General features: G+C 51.1%; 1 protein-coding gene across 5 annotated transcripts in view; it reads left to right on the top strand.

Moving 5' to 3' along the window:
- The window catches only part of IL34 (interleukin 34), a 65,326-nt gene extending 46,902 nt beyond the window's left edge, over nucleotides 1–18,424 (top strand). For 4 of the 5 annotated variants that reach the window (XM_036832458.1, XM_036832455.1, XM_036832456.1 and 1 more), the window contains 6 exons: nucleotides 7,265–7,676; nucleotides 13,052–13,185; nucleotides 14,017–14,094; nucleotides 14,381–14,542; nucleotides 17,375–17,507; nucleotides 17,741–18,424. In XM_036832458.1, coding sequence (XP_036688353.1) covers nucleotides 7,649–7,676; nucleotides 13,052–13,185; nucleotides 14,017–14,094; nucleotides 14,381–14,542; nucleotides 17,375–17,507; nucleotides 17,741–17,913 — 708 coding nt within the window. In that variant the 5' untranslated portion in view covers nucleotides 7,265–7,648 and the 3' untranslated portion in view covers nucleotides 17,914–18,424. The remainder of the gene's footprint in view (nucleotides 1–7,264; nucleotides 7,677–13,051; nucleotides 13,186–14,016; nucleotides 14,095–14,380; nucleotides 14,543–17,374; nucleotides 17,508–17,740) is intronic. The other variant, XM_036832459.1, reaches the window with a different exon arrangement.
- The last annotated feature ends 109 nt before the right edge of the window (nucleotides 18,425–18,533 follow it).

Here is an 18,533-nt window from a genome sequence, read left to right as displayed (position 1 = left end):
CGCCCACCCCAGCGCCCGCCACCGGCCGAGCCCCGCGCCGCCGTCCTGGGTCCCGGTGGCCGGAGGTGCGCTTGGGTCCGTGGGACAGGCGGGCGCAGAGGTCGCCTGTGTTGGGGGGTGGGGTGCGGCGAGGTTCTGGCGCATCCATGGGGCCCGGTCCAGGGCTGGGGCGCCGCGGCTTGCTGTGCTCTCCGCACTCTCCCGGCTCTGAAGCCTCGAGAACACGGCTAGGCAGCAATAGTTTAATGGGGCGTTTGCTTGCTGGGAACTAGGGGCCTGCGGGGGTCTCAGTTCTTGGCTGGCCCTGGCACACGAGGTTGCCAGGCGTGTGATGGCAGCAGGTAGGAGTGAGCTGCTGGTGCAGTGATAAGCAGGAAAGGAAGGACAGCGGCTGTTGGCCTGTGAACCTAGGCAAGAATGACCACCCAACACAATCCAGACCAAGGTCCGTGGGCCCAGCTCAGTCCTGTGCGGCTAGTCAGTGGAATAGACCTGCAGGTGTGGCTCTTGTCACTCTAGGACTGGATTCAGGACAGATCCTGCTGATGAGCCCAGGGCACCGTCCTCAGTGCTCCAGGAGAGTGTGCAGTAGTGGAGCAAGGATGGTGTGCCCGACTCAGCACTGCGGCCACGCATGTCCAGTCTGCTGGCAAGGGCAGTGGGCAGCCGGAGGAAGTCATGGCCTTGGGAATGTCCTCTGATGAAAAAGAACCTGCAGGCTTATGAAGTAACTTTTGTGTGGAACGTTGGTGTGCTGAAAAGCAGTTCTGTGTGCTATTCCCCCTTGGTGTGGATCAGTAGTGCTGAGGCAGCAGGCGTGATGCAGAAGTGTGAGCAGAGACCGTCTGGAGTCCCCAACCTCCAGGGAAACTAGAGGTGACAGCCAGCCTAGTGAAGAGGACAGGAGTTGGGGGCGGTGGTGGCAGAAAGGCGCCCGAAGGCAGCGTGTCCCATCTGCGGTGGCGGTAACCCACCAGGCGCCCCTCGTCTCAGGGCCCTAATCCTGGCTCCAGCCGGGTGATCAGGGGAGCTATGAGCTCTTCTGGGCGAGCAGAGCCCACAGTCCTGAGCTGTTCTTTGCTGTGTTTGGGTCGTCTCCCCCCATCCAAGGGGAGAAATCTAGATGAGATTTAAGAATTAGTGCTTTAAGAATGTGGATCTCATAGTTGAAACCTTGGAACATGTGTTTTCAGCCCAAGGTGTTAAAGTGAATGGAAGGATTCAATGCCTTTTCAAGGAGGGTGTCTCCATGTGGGCAGAACTAGAGAATAAATGGGTCTTGAATATATACCATAGACTGGGTGGCTTAAACAACAGAAATTTATTTTCTCACAGTTCTGGGGGCTGAAGTCCAAGATGAGGGTACCAGCATGGTTGGTTTCTGGTGAGTGCTCTCCCCTTGGGTTGCAGACAGCCACCTTCTGGATGTATGCTCACGTGACCTCCTTTTTGTGGGATCATGGAGAGAGAGAGAGAGAGAGAAAAGAAGCTCTCTGGTGTCTCTTCTTATAAGGGCACTAATCCTGTCATGAGGGCCCCACCTTCAGGACCTCATCCAGCCCTAATTACCTCACAAAGACCCCATTTCCAAATACCATCATATTGGGGGTTAGAGCTTCAACACAGGAATTTGGCAGAGGCACAAACATTCAGTTTACATGATGAATGAACCCTGAAAATATTATGCCAAGTGACAGAAGCTGGTCACAAAGGATCACATATTAAAGATTCTATTTACATGAAAGTCCAGAATATGCAAATCCATAGAGATAGAAAGCAGATTAGTGGTTGCCAGGGGCTAGGGGGAAGAGGAAATAAACAGTGATTGCTGATGACTACAGTTTATTTTTAGGTTGGTGAGAATGTTCTGGAATTAGATTATGGTAATTGTTGCACAACTTTGTGAATATACTAAAAATCTCCACTGAATTGTGCCCTTCAGAATGGCAAACTTTATGACATGTGAGTTATATCTTAATTAATTAATTAATTAGTTGATTTTTTTAGGTTTTTTTTTTTTTGATGTGGACCATTTTTAAAGTCTTTATTGAATTTATTACAATATTGCTTCTGTTTTACACTTTGGTTCTTTGGCCACAAGGCATGTGGGTTCTTAGCTCCCCGACCAAGGATCGAACCCCCATCCCCTGCGTTGGAAGGCGAAGTCTTAACCACTGGACCGCCAGGGAAGTCCCTTAAAATTTTTTTTAAAAAGAGAGGAAAAAAGGCATAGAGACCCATCAATCAGTGGACCAACTTACTGGGCTCTTAATTCAAACAAAACTTAAAAAAAGACATTTTTTAAACAACCAGGGAAAATTGAACGTGGATTCTTTTTTTTTTTTAAAGATTGATTGATTGATTGATTGATTGATTGATTGCTATGTTGGGTCTTCGTTTCTGTGCTAGGGCTTTCTCCAGCTGCGGCAAGCGGGGGCCACTCTTCATCGCGGTGCGCGGGCCTCTCACCATCGCGGCCTCTCCGTTGCGGAGCACAGGCTCCAGACGCGCAGGCTCAGCAGTTGTGGTTCACGGGCCCAGTTGCTCCGTGGCATGTGGGATCCTCCCAGACCAGGGCTCGAACCCGTGTCCCCTGCATTAGCAGGCAGACTCTCAACCACTGCGCCACCAGGGAAGCCCCCAGGATTCTTTTTTTTAATTTATTTTTTATTGATGTAACATTGGTGTATAATATTACGTTTCATGTATGCAGCATTATATTTCTACTTCTGTATACACTACAGCCTGCTGACCACCAAAAATTTAGTTTCCATCCATCACCATACAGTTGCCAACCATATAGTTACAACATATGTTACCCATTTTGCCCTTCTCACCCTTCCGCTCTGGTAGCCACTACTCTGTTCTCTGTATCTACATGTTTGTTTTTGTTTGGTTTGGTTTGTTCGTTTGTTTTTTATATTCCACGTGAGCAAAATCATATGGTATTGTATTTCTCTGACTTATTTCACTTAGCATGATACCCTCAAGGTGCATCAGTGTTGTCACAGATGGCAAGATTTCGTCTTTTTAATGGCTGAGTAGTATTCCATTGTATATATAATATATGCCACATCTTCTTTATTTATTCATCCATTTATTGGCACTTAGGTTGTTTCCATATCTTGGCTATTTAAAATAATGCTATGATGAGCATAGGGGTGCATATTTCTTTTCAAATTAGTATTTTCATATTCTTTGGATAAATACCTAGAAATGTAGGGGGGAGTTCCCTGGTGGCACAGGGGTTAAGAATCTGCCTGCCAATGCAGGGGACACAGGTTCAAGCCCTGGTCCGGGAAGATCCCACATGCCATGGAGCAACTAAGACCGTGCACCACAACTACTGAGCCTGTGCTGTAGAGACCACGGGCCACAACTACTGAGCCTGCGTGCCACAGCTACTGAAGCCCGCACGCCTAGAGCCCGTGCTCTGCAACAAGAGAAGCCACTGCAATGAGAAGCTCGTGCACCGCAACGAAGAGTAGCCCCTGCTCGCTGCAACTAGAGAAAGCCCGCAAGCCAGCAATTAAGACCCAACGCAGCCAAAAAAGAAACAAAGGAAGGAAGGAAGAAAGAAAAAAAAAAGTTATATTAAAAAAAGAACACCCAGAAGTGTTGGGAATTCCCCGGCGGTCCAGTGGTTAGGACTCTGTGCTTTCACTGCTGTGGGCCCAGGTTCAATCCCTGGTCGGGGAACTAAGATCCCACAGCCACATGGCGTGGTCAAAACAAACAAACAAACAAACAAAAAACCCCAGAAGTGAAATACTTAGGTCATATGGTAGTCCTATTCTTAATATTTTGAGAAAACTCTGTACTGGTAAAACTCTGGCTTTACCAGTTTATAGTTCCACTAACATTGAATGAGGGTTCCCTTTTCTCCACATACTCACCAACACTTGTTATTTCTTGCCTATTTGATGATAGCAGTTCTAACAGATGTGAGGTAGGATCTTACTGTGGTTTTGATTTGTATTTCCCTAATTATTAGTGATGTTGAACATCTTTCCATGTGCCTGTTGGCTATCCGTATGTCTTCTTTGGAAAAATGTCTATTCAGCCCCTCTGCCCATTTTTTAGTCAGGTTGTTTGTTTTTTGCTGTTGTTGAATTGTATGAGTTCTTTATCTGTTATGAATATTAACCCCTTATTGGACATATGATTTACAAATATCTTTTCCCATTTGGTAGGTTGTCTTTGTTTTGTTGGTGGTTTCCCTTGCTGTGCAGAAGCTTTTTAGTTTGATACAGTCCCATTTGTTTATTTTTGCTTTTGTTTCCCTTGCCTGAGGAGACATATCTAGAAAGATATTGTTAATACTGACGCCCAAGAGTATACTGCCTATGTTTTCTTCTAGGAGTTTTATGGTTTCAGGTTTTACATTAAAGTCTCTGATCCATTTTGAGTTGATTTTTGTGTATGGTGTGGGGTAGTGGTGTAGTTTAATTTTTTTGCATGTGGATGTCCAGTTTTCCCAACTCTATTTATTGAAGAGACTATCCTTTCGCCATTGTATGTTCTTTGTACCTTTGTAGTGAATTAGTTGTGTGGGTTTATATGTGTGGGTTTATTTGAACATAGATTCTGTATTAGATGATATAAGGGATTATTGATTTGGAAATGTGCAATAGTAGTAATGCGATTATATTTTTTAAAGAATCCTTACATACTGGTAAAATGGCCTGTCTGGGATTTGCTTTAAAATACTCTAGGGAAAAAAAAAACGGAGGATGGGTGAAACAGGAGTGACAGAATATTGATAATTTTTGAAGCTGAATAATGGCTATATGAGGATCCATTTTACTATTCTACCTTATTTGGGTTTGTTTAACAATGCTATAATAAAGTTTCAAAACATAAATCAAATGTGGCAGAGGGGAAAAAAAGTCTTGATTAGTATTGAATTCCAGAAAGTTCATCTTCCAATAGAAGATGCTGAGCTGGGCCCTAGGGCAATGAAAGCACACCTTTGCCCCCAAGTCTTCCTGAGCTTCATTCAGAGGAGAGAAGCCACCGGAACCACTCCCAGAAGATGCTTTGGGTTAGAACTGACCTGGCTTTTTACAGAGCATTTGCAGAGATGATGCACTTTCGGGCTATATCAATTAGTTTTTGTTGTGTAACAAACTACCCCCAAAGCTTAGTGGTTTAAAATAAACAAACACTGATTATTTCTCATGATTCTGTGGGGTGGCTGGGATTCTGGGCTGACTTGACAGAGGCCAGATGGACTAGTTTAGGATGTTCTCACTGAAATGCCTGAGGCCTCCTATAGGAAGCTAGCCTGGAATTGTGTACATGACATGAAGCCCTCCCAGCAGCAAGAGAGGACAAGCCAAAGGCATAGGCACATCCCACTGGTCAGAGCAAGTCACAGGGCCAAGCCCAGATTAAAGGGAGGTAGAAATAGAGCCTCCTTTGCAGATTGGACTTGCACTGAATGGGATATGGGAGCCGAGGGAGCCAGTCAGAGTCTGACTCAGCCCACCTCTCTGAATGAGACTTACTACTCAGATGTGGCCAAGAGTGGGTCCTGTGTTATTCATGTGCCCCAGGTCTAGAATCCTCTTTCCACTGAGCAGAGGTGGTGGATGAAATGTTATTCAGAAATATAGATCCTGGGCTAATGGAATTAACCAGAAAAAAATCATTCCTATTTATGCTTTTGTTTATCTTCTTTTTTCTGTGGCCTCAACTCAGCCCTATTTTTCATCCACCTCCTCCTTAAATTGAGCGTCTGTGACTCACTCTACAGGGCTGCTAGTTGCTAGAATGTCCCTCCCCACATTCTCAAAGGGCAGAGGGGCTTGATTCACAGGAGGACGATGGGGTTGGGCATGAGGCCTTGGGACAGCTCCCTCCCCCCAGGCCTGTTTCCTCATCTCTGGATGTGGAGGTGGCATGGAATGTCTCTGAGACCCTCGTGGCCCTGCCCTGCTTACAGGGAAGCTGTCAAGCTGGAGCAGGTGGTCCAGTGCTCTGTCCCCTGGGCCTCAGGTCAGGCCTGGCCACTTTGGGGAGAAGAATGCTCTGTGTAGGTGTAATAGATTGGTTGCAAAAGTGGCCCTAATTCTTCACACGCACCCACTTCCATAACTTTTTTTAAATTTTTTTAATTGAAGTATAGTTGATTTACAATGTTGTGTTACTTTCAGGTGTACAGCAAATTGATTCAGTTATATATACGCTCATGTTGCTCATTCATTTGAGGCACTATCTGTTGACTTCCCACCAAGGAACGTGTAGCTCCTCGTCACCCGCTTCCCTCACCACTCATGTGCACCCTCCCCAGGCCCTTGTCCTTCCAGGATCCTTAAGTCATGCTTCTGTTAAATTAACTTTCACTTTTTACTTGCTACTGTGACTTTGAAAATGCTATTTGCAATTGAATTATGTAGAATAATATTCCAACTTTTACTTGTCTAACTTTTCTCTGCATGAGCTTCCAAAGGGCTGTTCCAAACCCCTGGGTAAAGTGGGGGTGGGGTGGGAGAAGCAATTCTCAAACTCCTCCCCCTCCCTCTTCCCCACCAGAGAGAGACAGACAGACAGACATCCCCATTCTTTTAGGTGATTTCCTCTGTGCCCCTCCCCCTGAGAGAAGGCTCTGGCTTCTGTGCCATTAGGTAGCTCCCACTTTGTGCCTTCCTGGCTTCCGCACATCTCCCCCATTTCAGTGGATGGGTGGGACCACAGATGGCACCCAGGATTAGGGCTCTGTGGTGTGGCATGAAGGTGACCATGACCCCAGTTCTTACTTTCTCAGCTTCTCCGTACCGGTCTGGTGGTCTAGGGTGCATGGTGGGAGCCTTTCTGGGAGATTTCTGAGTGAGGAGGTGGCTAGGAGAGTGTTCTCTGGGGCATGGAGGGGTGCAGAGCCCGATTCTGGGCTTTTTTTAACCTCCCCACAGTCTAAGCCGTTCATGTACTTTACCTGTGATCTGCCGCCTTCAGGAAGCTCCCTCGATTTAACCCACACAGCTCATTCATTCCGTGGTCCTGCTTTTGTTTTGGCCCCAGGCTGTCAGCTGGTGTCATTTGAACTTACTCCTGGGCTGGGGCTGCCCTTCGGCGGTTCTGTCGTTTCTGTGTCCCCGAGGAGCCAGCAGCCAGGGCAGGGCTGTGCGCCTCTGGCCTCCCCTGGTGGTCCCGGCCAGCGGAGGGTGCAGCCTGCACAGTAGGCTCTGCGCGCCTGTGGCTGATGGCTGAGTGGCAGCACCACTCTTACATAATCAGTTTCTCTCCTCCTTTCTCTTTCCAGAGCCAGATTTCACACTGAGCAGCTGCAGACAGAGAAATCAGAGAAAGCACAACCCAGCCTCAGATTCCGAGGGGCCTGCTGGGGACTCTCTCCTCCTGCTTGGAAGGAAGACCCCGAGGCAGCCGTTTCAGGCCAGGTCTTGGCTGCCATGGGACTCACAGCCACCGCCCCCCGGCTGCCCTCTGCACTGCCAGGCAGATAAGGGTGAGCCCTGCCCAGGAGCACCTGCCGCCTCCTGCTGGGCCACTCCTCCGTGGCCAGTCCTTCCTCGACTTTGGGCCACCTTTGCTGACCCGAGGCCATGTAGGCCCCACTCAGGCCTCTGTGGATAGACACATTGCTGGGGACACCACCTCTGCTCTCTGGGAGACCCAGCGCACCACCATGCCCCGGGGATTCGCCTGGCTGCGCTGTGAGTACTGGGGGGGTTCTGTGGGGACTGCCCAGGGAGAGCTTGGCCCAGAGCCAGGCTTCGTAACCATGGCAACCAGGGCATTCTTCCTGGTGAGAAGTTGAGATGCTTCCCAGCTTAATGGCAGGCACCCTTGGGGACTCCCACGCCGTCTGCCCTGTCTCCAGCTGACTGCAGCTCAGACGGGCATGGTGGGTATGAGCCTTAGGCTGGGTGGGCACAGTCAGTGGGTCACAGGGACAGGACAGGCACTGGGGGTAGGAGGCAGCGTCTCACCTGCTCAGACTCATTGGTGCTGGGGAGTACGGTGGGGATGGAGGTGGCAGAGAGATGATTTCTGGCCTCCCTGGGCGTTACCAGCCAGGGGTGGGGGCTTGTGAAATTGCCTGGGCCCCGAGACACATGGGAGTAGTGCAGCCTGTTCCCTCTGCCTTTCCCTCCATAAAGAGCTAAATCAAAAGGCAGAAAGAGAACAGTGTCGTTGGGGAAAAGAAAAATAGTTGAAATGGGGACAGAAAAGAAAAAGAATTGACAAGTCTCTCAGGCCTGCCTGCTGGTGGGAGGCCAGACCAAGCTCCCTTCAGACTCCAAGATTCAGTTTAATTGACTTAAATTCAACATATTTTTTTCTGGTGCCCCCCACATGCCCACTGGAGAGACACTGCCATGGTGACAAGGACCTGGGCTGTCTCGTGCGTCTCTCTCTAACACCTGGCATGGAGTTAGGTGCTAGGAACTGTGTGCCACTTGCATGAGGTCCGGGGTCTGATCCTGTGAGGGATTCACAGAGGAGATGGGTCCACCCTTGCCCTTGTGGAGGGTACTGCAAAGGGTCCGGATGTTCAGAACAGGTGGAAGGACCCAGACCCAGTGTTCTGGAATCTTCCAAGTCATGAGGAGCAGGGGGAGCAGGAGAAACAGCACGGCGAGGTGCTGCTTGAAATGGTCTCAGAGGTGGGTGGGGTTCACACACGTAGACGTGGGGAGGTGAGGACGGTGTTCCTTCCAGGGAGAGGGGGCAGCGTGAGCAAAGGCTCAGCAGTGAGAGCGTGAGAGGCCAGGCTGGAAAGCTGGTTTGGGCTCAGGTGGCTGAGGCCTTGAAAGCCAGAGTGAAGAGTGGCTAATTCATGAGATAACAGGGAGCCCTGGAAGGTCCGTGACCTGGGCGTGGGAGCTGAGATTGAGAGGTACTCTGCTTTCGGGAGATCAATTTGGCCGTGCTTTTGGGAGTTGCTGTCACAGCCTCCTGGGCAGGATGTGATAGGTGATGAGGGTTCCTTCTGGAGATGGAAGTGAGAATGAAGAGGCCTGGCAGAGGGGACAGAGCTCATGAAGGCAGAGCGCAGGATTGGCAAGGACTGGCTATGGGGTGAGGGGGAGGGAGGGATGAGGATCAGGGGCTCAGAGAGGGGCTGGGGTGCTGGAAAAGGAGTGGCTGCCGTAACAAATTGCCACAGTCTTGGCTTAAAACAGCAGAACTGTATTCTGTCACAGCTTTGGAGGTCAGAAGTCTGAAATCAAGTTGTCAAGGTTATGCTCCCTCTGAAGGCTCTCGGGGAGGATCCTTCTTGCCTCTTCCAGCTTCTGGTGGCTTCTGGCATTCCTTGGCTTGTGGCTGCATCACTCCAGTCTGCCTTCATCTGTGAAGCCCATGTGAATGGTCTTTCCTTACATGTGTCTCTGTGTCCTTTCCTCTTCGTATAAGGGCACCAGTCATTGAATTTAGGGCCCACCCTAAACTCAAGAGGATTTCATCTGGAGATTCTTAATAACATTTGCAAAGACCCTATTTCCAAATAAGGTTGCATCTGAGGTTCTTGGTGAATGTACATTTGGGGGTATCTACACACACAGGCACAGATGTGGGGGTGGTGGACAAGCCCCATTTGTCACTGCGCACAGGACATTACTCTTTCTTCAGTCTCCTCTTCTGTCTTGCAGGCCTCTTAACTGTGGAGATAGGGGGGCACGGCGGGCCTCCCGACCAGGGTTGCACTAGCTGTGGGGCTTTCAGAATGCAGAGGGTACGTGAGGCTACAGCTGTGCTGGCCCTGCCTAGTTACCTGTTTGCTGGCCTGTTTTTCAGAGTGGAGGCAACAGGAAGGGAGCTTAAAATTGGGAATGGTAGTTGGGCTGCAGACTTGGAGGAGGTCTAAGTTTGGGAGAAGGCAGATCATCTGTGGACAGAGTTTCTGGGGCAACCCATGTGTGCCAGGCTGGGAAGCACGGAGGCTCTGTGAGTCTCTGCTACGAGGCTAGTGGCCAGGCCCCCGAAGGCTCCAGACTGGGACTCAGATGAGGGCAGGTGGGGTAGGACTTGAGGGTGGAGTGGGCAGCCACAGGGTGACTGCCACACTGGAAAGAAGGCTCAGTGTGGACAGGGACACTGATTTTTAAAGAAAAGATGGAAATTTGGATTTTTATGTGAAATCTCTGCGAACCAGAATGTGGCCCTAAGGACACCAATTTGTAAACTGTCACTTTCTGTCAAGTGCGGTCCCCAGACCAGCAGCATCAGTTTTACTTCAGGACTTGTTAGAAATGCAGATTCTCTGCCCCCCCGCTCCACTACCTCATACCTGCTCAATCAGATACCCTGGGTGGGCCTTTACCAGCTTCTACAGGAGACCCAGATGCCTGCTCCCGGTTCCCTGCTCGACGTGAACCCCAAAGTGCTGAGTAACACGTCCTCGCTGTGGTTCACAGCGCTGTGCATTCACACACTGGGAGCTGCGTTGTCTGGTCAAGACAGTGAGTGAGGGGCTTCCCTGGTGGCACAGTGGTTAAGAATCCGCCTGCCAATTCAGGGGACACAGGTTCGAGCCCTGGTCCCGGAAGATCCCACATGCCGCGGAGCAACTAAGCCCGTGCGCCACAACTGCTGAGCCTGCGCTCTAGAGTCCGCGAGCCACAACTACTGAGCCCACGTGCCACAACTACTGAAACCTGCACGCTCTAGGGCCTGCGTGCCGCAACTACTGAGCCTGTGTGCTGCAGCTACTGAAGCCCACGCGCCTAGAGCCCATGCTCCGCAACAAGAGAAGCCACTGCAACGAGAAGTCCGCGCACCACAATGAAGAGTAGCCCCCACTTGCGGCAACTAGAGAAAGCCCGCACACAGCAATGAAGACCCAAAGCAGCCAAAAAAAAAAAAAGACAATGAGTGAATTGGACAGATGGTGCTAGAGACAGGGGTTGGTGCTAGAGATAGGGGTTGGTGCTAGAGACGGGTTGTTGGCTGGCGTAGGCAGGGGAGCCTCTGGGGAGGGAAGGAGTCTTGGTGAGACCTTGGAAGGGGTCTGCCATGTGAGAGGATACCCAGGGCAGGGGCAATGTGTGAGCCTAAACCCTGAGGCAGGAATGATCCTGACCAGCAGGGGTGCCAAGCTGAGAGTGTTAATGACGTAGAGACAAGGGAGAAAGCAAGCAGAAACACTGGTTTATCTGTTCCCTTGTCCAAATATTGGGTTGAGAACATGGGAAGAGAGAGACAGAGGAAGTGCAAAATGGATTGCAAATTTGCAAGTTTGCAAAAAATGTGGTATCAGACTTCTATGAGGGGAAGGGCTGGTGGGCTGCAGGCCATAAGGGGCATAGGCTTGAGTAAGCCTGAGCTTCTGGCCCAGCAGGGGCACAGGCATGGCAGCAGCACTGAGAAGGGGGTGGGAAAGTGAGTGTCAGCAGGCCCAGGCCGGTGAGGGTTTAAGAACAAGAGTCTCCCTAAGTGCCAGGGAAGTGAGTGCAGAAAGTCCGGTCAGTAATTGCTGCTCACAACCAGGGGTGAATCAAAGAGGTGACTCAGCCTGCCTGGCTATTTTGGGGGAAAAAAGGAAGAAAGAGAGAAAGAGAGAGAAGGAGGACGGAAGGGAGGAAGGAAGGAAGAGGGAGAAAAGGAAAAAAAAATTACTGCTTTTGACTATTAACAATAATACATACTAATTATAGAATGTAAAATATATCCTAAAAAATATAAAGAAGAACATAAAAAAAAATCTCCCATAGAGATTTGGTGCATTTCTTTCCATTGCATTTTCTATACACACACATTTACATAATTAACAAAATTCAAGTCATGCTTTATACCCAGATACGGTGTGTTGAATCATGCTTTTTAAAACTTTGCTAAGCATATCAAAAGTATTTTTCTTATCATATAAGCATATCATAAGTATTCTTTGGCAATGTGATTTTTATTGGCTACATTCGTTATTATTGAACATCTAGGCCACTTACAGATGTTCACTATTACAAAATAATACTGCAAAGGAAAGTCTTTGTCACAAATCTTTCGGTTATGTCTCTCTTTTGTTTTCCTTCACGTTTATTCCTAGAAATGAGTTTAATGGGTCAAAGGGTGTGGACAATTTTAAAGCTTAGTGGGTTGAAGTGTGTGGGCATTATTAAGTCCACTAATAACAAAAATTGCCAAATTGCTTTCCAGGATGAGAGCATCTGCCTCACTATTTTGCCAGCAGCAAGTGTCATTAAAATAAAATAAAACAACAGTAACAACAACAAAAAAGTCTTTCCATTTGGTAGGTGAAACATGTATCGATTGTTTTGATGTGAATTTATTAGCGAGGTTGAGTTTCAGATACGTCTCTTGCCCATCTATATTTTGTTCTTTCTGCTCCCATCAACTTAACCCTTGTTCATGTTTGTTGCAAATTCTCTCAGATAATTTTTGTAAGTCTGTTCAGTTACACAGCAATCACACTGTTTTTAAAGTCACAGTGACCTGCGGTGGTGAAGGCTGGTAATGTTTGGATCGTTTGTTAGCGGGGAAGAGAAACAGCCTGAGTGAGGTTCACTCAGCATCCCGGAAAGACCAAACTGGAAGGGCCGCTACAAACCTGCTGGTACCTCTAATTAAGAGGCATGTCAAGGTCAGATAGAGCAGGGAGGACAATGGAGTGGGTCACCCAAGAGTCATTTGTAGAGCTGGACCTAGAATCCACAGCTCCAGAGTCTCTGGATGGAAAATGCAGCGAAAGGCTTTGAAAACTCAGAGGCTCTAGATAGGGGCAGGGGTTACCATGGAAAGGAGGCTGTGCCTGCCCCCTGGGGCAGGAGTGGGAAGGAGACTGGAGACCAATCCCAGGACGTGGCTCCTGGGGGGCTTTGCCAGCCTTGGGTGGGAGGTGGCTGGGCTGGACGGTTCATGCTTGTCTGCATTGCTGTCCTGGAGCCCGGACCGCAGGGAGAGTATTCCTGGCGCTGGGAAGGCCTCCTTGGGACGCTGCACCCCCCAACCCCGGCCCTTCCGAGAGGACTTGTGACTGGGAAAAGGGAGGTCGTGAGCACAGCTCTGCATACCTGGGCGGTGTGGGAGCCACGCAGGTGGCTCACATGTTCTTGTTGTGTGCGGTCCACAGATCTCGGGATCCTCCTGGGCATGGCCTTGGGGAACGAGGGTTTGGAGGTGTGGCCCTTAACCCGGAGCGAGGAGTGTGCCATCACTGGCTTTCTGCGGGACAAGCTGCAGTACCGGAACCGCCTTCAGTACATGGTAACCACGTCGGCACTCGTTGTGTCCCTCTTCCAAAGCCCTGTGGCTCATGCGACGTAAGGACCTGGAAATTCAGTCCCTCTCCTTGGACTTGTGTCAGGCCTGTGCCTGCCATGGCTCCCTTCTCCCTCACACACACCCATGTGCCTGGTCTGCACGTCCTGTCCCCGCTCCTGCCATCCTTCCCCGGGGCCTCCAACCCTCCTATCTGATCTGACCTTTGATCCCACCTCCACGTGGCACTCACCCAGTGACTCAGGAATGGATTCCAGGAAACCATGGGGGAACCCCAGACACTATTTAGCAGGGGAGATAAGGACCTAGAAATTAGAATGTTTGATTCTTTTTATAGGGTGGACCACGTGGCATGTGGCTCTGTAGGTCTTTTTTTTTTTTTAACAGCTTTTTTGAAATATAATTCACATACCACACACCTCACTTGTTCAAGTGTACATTTCTGTGGCTTTTAGTGTATTCGCAAAGTCATGAAACCATCACCATGATAAGTTTTAGAGCAATTTTTTAAAGTCATTTTCCTCACCTCTCCTAAAGGATATGATTCTCTAGGAGTAGTAAGCCTCTCATCCTACATTTTGGCTCGAGACTTATGCCTTAACACGTTTTGTTTTGTTTCACCTTCCCTGTGTCCCAGAGGAAAGAGCTGTCTTTATCCCAACTGGGAGCCAAGCACATGTTTTCTGTAGAGGACCACTGCTGCCATCAAGGGCCGGTCCTGGGTCCTCTTCTCCTGCATCAATTTCTTCTCGGAGGTTGGGGGAGTCTGAGCCATTTCTGACTCTGATCTCATCCTTTGTTCTTGTATCTCCCCAGAAACACTACTTCCCCATCAACTACAGGGTCAGTGTGCCTTATGAGGGGGTACTCCGAATGGCCAACGTCACCAGGCTGGTGAGAATCCCCCCTCTGGAATGGGGAGGCCCCTGCCTCCTGGGACATCCTGTGGACCCTGCCTGGAGGCACATTGGTCTGGGCAGATCCTGTTGCCAGGGGTCTTTCCTGGCCCCTCAAGCAAGCCTGCCCTTGGCTCAGGCCCCAGGTGCCCCTCCCACCCCATCCACAGTGGATGCCCTTGGTCTGCCCCCTGTGCAGGGCAAATCTGGGGGGCGGTCAGAGCTGTGGGGGCAGGCCCAGAGGCTCCTGTCTGGGGTTTCAATAATTTCTCCTGTCCCTGCAGCAGAGGGCCCGGGTGAGCCAACAGGAGCTGCGGTATCTGTGGGTCTTGGTGAGTCTCAGTGCTACTGAGTGGGTGCAGGAGGTGCTGCTCGAGGGCCATCCATCCTGGAAGTACCTGGAGGAGGTACATACGCTGCTGCTGGATGTCAAACAAGGCCTCCCGGTGAGCTGTGCGGAGGTGCAGGTGGCCAGGGCGGGTGCGTGTGTGTGTGTGTGTGTGTGTGTGTGTGTGTGTGGCCAAAAACTATCAAGGGAGAAGATAAAGGCATGGAAAGTTCTGGCATGTCCTGGAGAGTGTGGGAGAAATGGGGGGGGCAGGGTGGTGGCCTGGGCTTGGGGGGCAAGAGATGCACCTGAGACCCTGTTCTTATGCTCTGCAACCCTGGGCGAGTCATTGATCCCTCTCACTTTATTTCCACATCTAAGAAAAGAGGGAAAGGGGGAGGGATAAATGGGTGGAGCACAGGAGGGTTGAGGGCAATGAAACTCTTCTGTATGATGCTGTAACGGTGGGTATAATTGCATTTGTCAAAGCCCATTGAAAGTACAACAGAAAGAGTGAACCCTAACATAAACGTACCTTAATTAATAATAATAATAGAGGTTCCCGATCGCTGCCTGTTGAGTAGTGTTGATCGGGGGCCTGGGGGATACGTCTTCCAAAAAGCCTAGAGAGTAAGGTGACAGGGTCCATGTGTGTCCTTGCAGGCCATGTGCCATGGGACCCCTCCCCACACCCCCGCCTTGCCCTACTGCCCCCCCCCCCCCACCAGCCCTCCTTAGGACCCTGGTACACAACTGCCCCGGGGCCCCACCTGCTGCCCAGCAAGAACAGCCAACAGGAAGCCAACTGTGAGCTTCTGCTGACACCAGGGCTCGGGGCCAGCACCTGCTTTTGCAGCTGCCGAGAACTTTGTGGAGGCTCTCCATTCTGGCGGGGACCGGGAGACCCAGCCATTTCCTTGGTGGCTTTCTTGTGCCTGTGGGCAGGGGGGGTTGGAGCTGACCTGGGGAACGGACTGTGTTCCATCCTCAATTTTCCTTGGGAGTATGTCTGGCTCTGTGAGCTCTGGGGAGCTGGTTTGGGGGCTGGGAAGGAGATTGTGGGTAGGCTGAGGCCCTGCCCACCTGGGCTCTTCAGATTGAACCAGCTTTTTTTTTAAAGATTTTTTTTTTTTGACGTGGACCATTTTCAAAGTCTTTATTGAATTTGTTACAATATTGCTTCTATTTTATGTTTTTGTTTTTGACCATGAGGCATGTGGGATCTTAGCTCCCCAACCAGGGATCGAACCTGCACCCACTGCATTGGAAGGCGAAGTCTTAACCACTGGACCACCAGGGAAGTCCCTGAACCAACTTTTAACCTCTTCTTTCTCACAGTGTTAATGGTTGATGGCCCTTTCCATATGTGCCCATCATCTATGGGGCAGTGGGTCCTCCCTCTAGGGAGAGGGCCATGGGCATGGGCCCCTTTGCCCTCCTGCCACCCTCACTTCTCTCTCTAAGCCTTTGTCTATTAGTTTTTTTGGGGACTGCCGTCACAAATTACTACCAACTGGTGGCTTAAAACAACAGAAATTATTCTATCGCAGTTCTGGAGACCAGAAGTCTGAAATCAAGGTGTCAGCAGGGCCATGCTCCCTCCAAAGGCTCCAGAGGAGGATCTTTCCCACCTCTTCCAGCTTCTGGTGGCTGATGGTGTTCTTGGCTTGTGCAGCGTCACTCCACCTTCCGCCTCTGTCTTCACATGGCCTTTCCCTCTGTGTCCCAGAGAAGGACCTGTGTCCTTTCTCTTACAAGGGCAACAGTCATTGGATTTAGGGCCCACCATAAATCCAGACTGAACTCATCTGGAGATCCCTGACTTAATTACATCTGCATAGACCCCATTTCCAAACAGGTCACGTTTGCAGGTAGTAGGGATTAGGCCTTGGACAGAGCTTTTTTAGGGGGTTGTGGGGCAGGGGGACACACAGTTCAACCTAGAACACTTTACTTTTAGGAAGGTCCTTCCCCAGCTCAGGTCCCATGTTTCCTCCTGCTCCATGTCTTTTTTTTTTTTAAGTATTATTATTTGTTTATTTATACATACATTTATTTATTTATTTATTTATTTATTTTTATGTTTGGCTGCGTTGGGTCTTCGTTGCTGCGCGTGGGCTTTCTCTAGTTGCGGCGAGCAGGGGCCACTCTTCGTTGCGGTGTGCGGGCTTCTCAGCGGTGGCTTCTCTTTGTTGCGGAGCACGGGCTCTAGGCGCGTAGGCTTCAGTAGTTGTGGCTCGTGGGCTCTAGAGCGCAGGCTCAGTACTTGTGGCGCACCGGCTTAGTTGCTCCGCGGCATGTGGGATCTTCCCGGACCAGGGCTTGAACCTGCATCCCCTGCACTAGCAGGCGGATTCTTAACCACTGCGCCACCAGGGAAGTCCCGTGCTCCGTGTCTTCTATGACGGTTCTGGCCCCTGCTCTGTTCCTCCCATGGTGCCTGGTGCTCCCCACACCAGGTTCCTTTTGTTAAGTGTTGTGGAGAGGAGCCCCCGAGCTTGGAGCTGGAGACCCAGCCCTGTCAGTGCGCCTCACGATATGACTGACCCTCCTGAGGGTCCTGTCTCTTCTTCACTGGAGTCGGTGTGGGTCTTTGCATCCTGAAGGACAGTGTCCCTGGGATAGGGACTCCTCATGTGGTGGTGGCCGGGCCTGGGCTAGAACAGCAGGGATGCCCCCAGCTCCTCCCTGTCTGGCCTGCCCCTAGGAGAGGAAAAGAGAAGCTTCTGTGTGTTGTGCTTGAGTGAGGGACATGGAGGGAGCCCCTCCCAGGAAAAATGGCACCTGCAGGAAGGAGAGAAATTGCTCTCAGGCGTCCTGGTCACAGGGATCTCTTGTCCTCCTTCCAGGCAGGACAGCCACCACCACCCCCCGCCCCCCAGAGCTCTCCTGGGATCTCTTCACAGGCTGGGGGTGGCACCTGTGGTCCTAAAGGTTTCCTCCCTTCCAGGGTGTGGAGGTCAGCCCCCAGGTGGAAGCAGTGTTGTCCCTCCTGAGTGCCCCAGGAAGCCTGAAGCCGGTGCGGCCCAAAGCTCTGCTGGACAACTGCTTGCGGGTCATGGAGCTGTTGTACTGCTCTTGCTGTAAGGAGCTCTGAGGGGCTGGGGGCGGGACACTGGGTATCTGAGCCCAGGTCACTGAGCAGAGCTGGGACCCTCCTCGGCATGCCCTCTGCTTCCCAGGGCTACAGGCCATTTCTGGAAGCTGAGACGGGCCCTGGGTACAGGGAGGACAATGTGGCTTGGTCTGGGGATGAGGCGGGTGTTGACCACTCCTGCAATCTTATTTGTGTCTGCGTGTGGTGTGTCGCCTGCAGGTAAACAAAGCTCTGTCCTGAACTGGCAGGACTGTGAGGTGCCAAGGCCTCAGCCTCACAGCCTGGAGCCCTCGTCACAGTGTGTGGCCGCCCAGCTGTACCCCCTGCGCCAGCAGCCCCCCGCCTCCCTGCCCCACTCCCCGGCATCCACGGCTGGAGCCCCGGCTCAGTGAAGCTGCTGAGGGCACAGGGCGAAGGCCTCCTGCCCTGAGTGGCCTGCATGGTAACTGGGTGGGGCAGCTGGAGGAGCTCCTGCAGGAGATGGACTGGGCCTGAGGCTTCTCTGGGTGGTGGTGGGGAGCTCCTCTTGAGAGAGGAGACCCTAGAGGGGTATTTCTCCTTTGAGGGGGACTCAGTGCCTGAGAAGGGTTCAGCTTCCCGCCTTCCATACCTCCCGTGGTCTCACCTGGCGCGGTAGGCGCTGGGGGGCACCTGAAGGTCAATGAAGACAGAGCCTACGGCCCCTCCTGGCACTGCCCGGGCTGCCCCCTTCCCTGAGGGCAGGGCTGACCGTCTCCTAAGCCCAAAGAGGTGAGAGCTGTACCAGGTGGGCATGGTGGGGGGGGACACGACTCAGCAAGGCCAGGGAGAGGACAGCAAAGCTGGGGAGAGGGCGTAGCCAAATGCCACATCTTGCCACAGTTCCCTTTATTTTTTCTATTAAACACCTGCTTTGTTTTGGTTTGTTTTGGTTTGCTTTGCATCTGCAAGGGTGAACCTGGAGAAGGCCCACCTGGAGAAGGCCGCTTTCCCCTCCTGCCAGGTGCAGGAGGCAGGAGGAGGGGGTGGGCTG

This window comes from Balaenoptera musculus, chromosome 19 (assembly GCF_009873245.2).
Source record: "Balaenoptera musculus isolate JJ_BM4_2016_0621 chromosome 19, mBalMus1.pri.v3, whole genome shotgun sequence".
Lineage (NCBI taxonomy): Eukaryota > Metazoa > Chordata > Mammalia > Artiodactyla > Balaenopteridae > Balaenoptera > Balaenoptera musculus.
This window is presented reverse-complemented; position numbering and strand designations above follow the sequence as displayed.